Consider the following 3,093-nt stretch of genomic DNA (forward strand, 5'->3'; position numbering starts at 1 on the left):
GATTTTTTTACAGAGAGGAAGGGAGAGAGATAGAGAGTTAGAAACATCGATGAGAGAGAAACATTGATCAGCCGCCTCCTGCACATCTCCTACTGGGGATGTGCCTGCAACCCAGGTACATGCCCTTGACCGGAATCAAAGCTGGGACCTTTGAGTTCCCAGGCCGACGCTCTATCCACTGAGCCAAACCGGTTTCGGCTGTGTTGCAGTTTTGATAAAGATTACTTGAAAGTTTGTTTCTGGCTTTATTTCTGTGTTTTGTGTTCTGTTCTGTTGATATATGTGTCTGTGTTTCTTGAGCAACACAATGTTTGCTTGCTTTGTCTTTGTAAGAAATTGAAGTCAGGAAGTGTGATGCCACCAGCTTGCTTCTCACTCACGATTGTTTTTGCTATTCACATTTTTTACTTCTATACATTTCAAGGTTCTCTTTTCATGTCTTTGTAAAATACCATAAGAATTATCCTCAGGGTTCCATTTAATCTGTAGATTGCATTGTGTAGTATGGATATTTTCACAATATTTCTTTTTTAAAAATTCTTTATTGATTAAAGTAATATATATGGTACTACATATGTCGCGATTTTCCCTCATTGACCACAAATGAGGGAGATCATGTGATATTTATCTTTCTCCACCTGGCGTATTTTGCTTAGCATGATTGCTCTCCAGTTCCATCCATGCTGTTGCAAATTGTAAGAGTTTCTCCATTTTGACAGCAGCCTAGTATTCCATTGTGTAGATGTACCACAGTTTTTTAATCCACTCATCTACTGATGGGCACTTAGGCTATTTCATAATCTTAGCTATTGTAAATTGTGTTGCTATGAACATAGGGGTGCATATGTCCTTTCTGATTGGTGTTTCTGATTTCTCTCTCTGTTTTTTTTTTTTAAATATTTCATTATTGATTCCAGAGAGAGGAAAGGAGAGGGAGAAAGTGATAGTAACATCAATGATAAGAGAGTCATTGATCTCTGCGTTCTGCATGCACCCTACTGGGAATCGAGCCACAGCGTGGCATGTTGCCTTGGGCAGCATCGAACCTGGCACCCTTCAACCTGCAGGTCGACGCTCTCTCCACTGAGCCAAACCATGTAGGGCTGTTTTTTATTTCTTGGGATATTTTCCTAGATGGGTCAATTGGGAGTTCCATTTTTAATTTTTTGGAAACTCTACATTATATTCTACAGTGTCTGTACGAATATGCATTCCCACCAGCTGAGCACAAGGGTTCCTTTTCTCCACATCCTTGCCAGCACCTTATCCTTTGTAGATTAGTTGATGATAGGCATCCTGACAGGTGTGAGATGATATCTCATTGTCGTTTTGATTTGCGTCTCTCAGATAAGTGGCTTTGAGCATGTTTTTATATGTCTCTTGGCTTTCTGAATGACCACTTTCGAAAAGTGTGTATTTAAGTCCTTTGCCCGTTTTTGGATTGGATCGTTTATCTTCTTTTTCTTAAGGTGTTTAAGTTCCCTGTAAATGTTGGAGAGTAAACCCTTATCGGATATAACATTGGCAAATATGTTCTCCAATTCAGTGGGCTTTCTTGTTGTTTTGTTGATGGCTTCTTTTGCTGTGCAGAAGCTTTTTATCTTGACGTAGTTCTATTTGTTCATTTTTTCCTTAGTTTCCATTACTCTAGGAAATGGAAACATTATGCTATCCGTAAAGACATTGCTAGGATATATGTCTGATATTTTGCTGCCTGTGGATTCTTCTAAGATTTTTATGGTTTCCCATCTTACGTTTGCGGACTTTATCTATATTTAGTTTATTTTGTGTATGATATAAGTTGGTGGTCTAGTTTCATTTTTTTGCATGTATCCAATTTTCCCAACACCACTAATTGAAGAAGAGACTATCTTGACTTCATTGTATGCTGTTGCCTCCTTTGACAGATATTGAGCATAAAGGCTTGGGTCAATTTCGGGATTCTCTGTTCTGTTGCATTGTTCTATATGTCTGTTGTTGTGCCAGTACCAGGCATTTTTGCAATATACCTTGGTATCTGGTATTGTCATTCCTCCAACTTTGTTCTTTCTCAAGATTGCTGGGGATATTTTTTTTTGTGGCTATTTTTTATTGTTCCTATTATTATTTCATATTTATTTTTGAAGAGCTTATTATAGGTCTGTGAAATATGTGGTTGGTATCTTAATGGGGATTGCATTGAATCTGAAGTTTGCTTTGGGTATTATGGACATTTTAATGATGTTGATTCTACCAATCTATGAACACGGTATATGTTTCCATTTGTTTATATCTTCTTCCATCTCTTTTTTTCAACTTCCTGTAGTTTTCAGAGTACAGGTCTTTTACCTCGTTAGTTTATTCCTACGTATCCTAATTTTTTGTTGCAATGGTAGATAGGATTTTTTGTTTGTTTGTTTGTTTGTTTGTTTTTCTGTGCGTTCGTTATTGGTGTATAAAAAAGCCATAGATTTCTGGTTATTAATTTTTTTGTATCCTACATTTCTGAATGCATTTATTAAATTTAGTAGTTTTTTGATGGAGTCTTTAGGGTTTTCTATGTACAATATCATGTCATCATTGAATAATGACAGTTTTCTTATATTCCAATTATGATGCATTTAATTTCTGCTTCCTCTCTGATTGTTATGGCTAGCACTTCCAGTTTTATATCAAACAGGAGCGGTCAAAGTGGTCATCCCTGTCTTGTTCCTGTCTAAGGGAAAATGGTTGTAGTTTTTGCTGATTGAATATGATGTTGGCTGTGGGTTTGTCATATAAGGCTGTCATTATGTGTGTGATCCTTGGCCTCCCACTTTGTTGAGAGTTTTTTCAAGAAAGGGTGTCAGATTATGTCAAATGCTTTTTCTGCATCAATTGATATGCTCAAATGATTTTTGTCTTTCATTTTTGTTAACCTATGCCACCATCTTGGTTTCCCTGGAAATTCTGTTTCTTTGTTACTGATGATGAGGCCCAGAAATCAGGATTTTAAAAAGATTCTCAGGTGATTCTAATATGCAGCCAAGGTTGAGAACCACTGTCCTAAGACTTCCATTCAGCCAGCTTTCCAGGAGTTCTTTCTGATGGTTGTTGTGTATTTTAGTTGTATTC

The 3,093-nt window shown here is 37.0% G+C and overlaps 1 protein-coding gene across 1 annotated transcript in view; it reads left to right on the forward strand.

Moving 5' to 3' along the window:
* The window catches only part of LOC102240800 (zinc finger protein 211-like), a 2,506-nt gene extending 2,458 nt beyond the window's left edge, over positions 1–48 (forward strand). The window contains exon 3 of the mRNA XM_014535974.1: positions 14–48. Coding sequence (XP_014391460.1) covers positions 14–33 — 20 coding nt within the window. The 3' untranslated portion in view covers positions 34–48. The remainder of the gene's footprint in view (positions 1–13) is intronic.
* Positions 49–3,093: the final 3,045 nt, after the last annotated feature.

Source organism: Myotis brandtii, unplaced genomic scaffold (genome assembly GCF_000412655.1).
Source record: "Myotis brandtii unplaced genomic scaffold, ASM41265v1 scaffold1549, whole genome shotgun sequence".
NCBI lineage: Eukaryota > Metazoa > Chordata > Mammalia > Chiroptera > Vespertilionidae > Myotis > Myotis brandtii.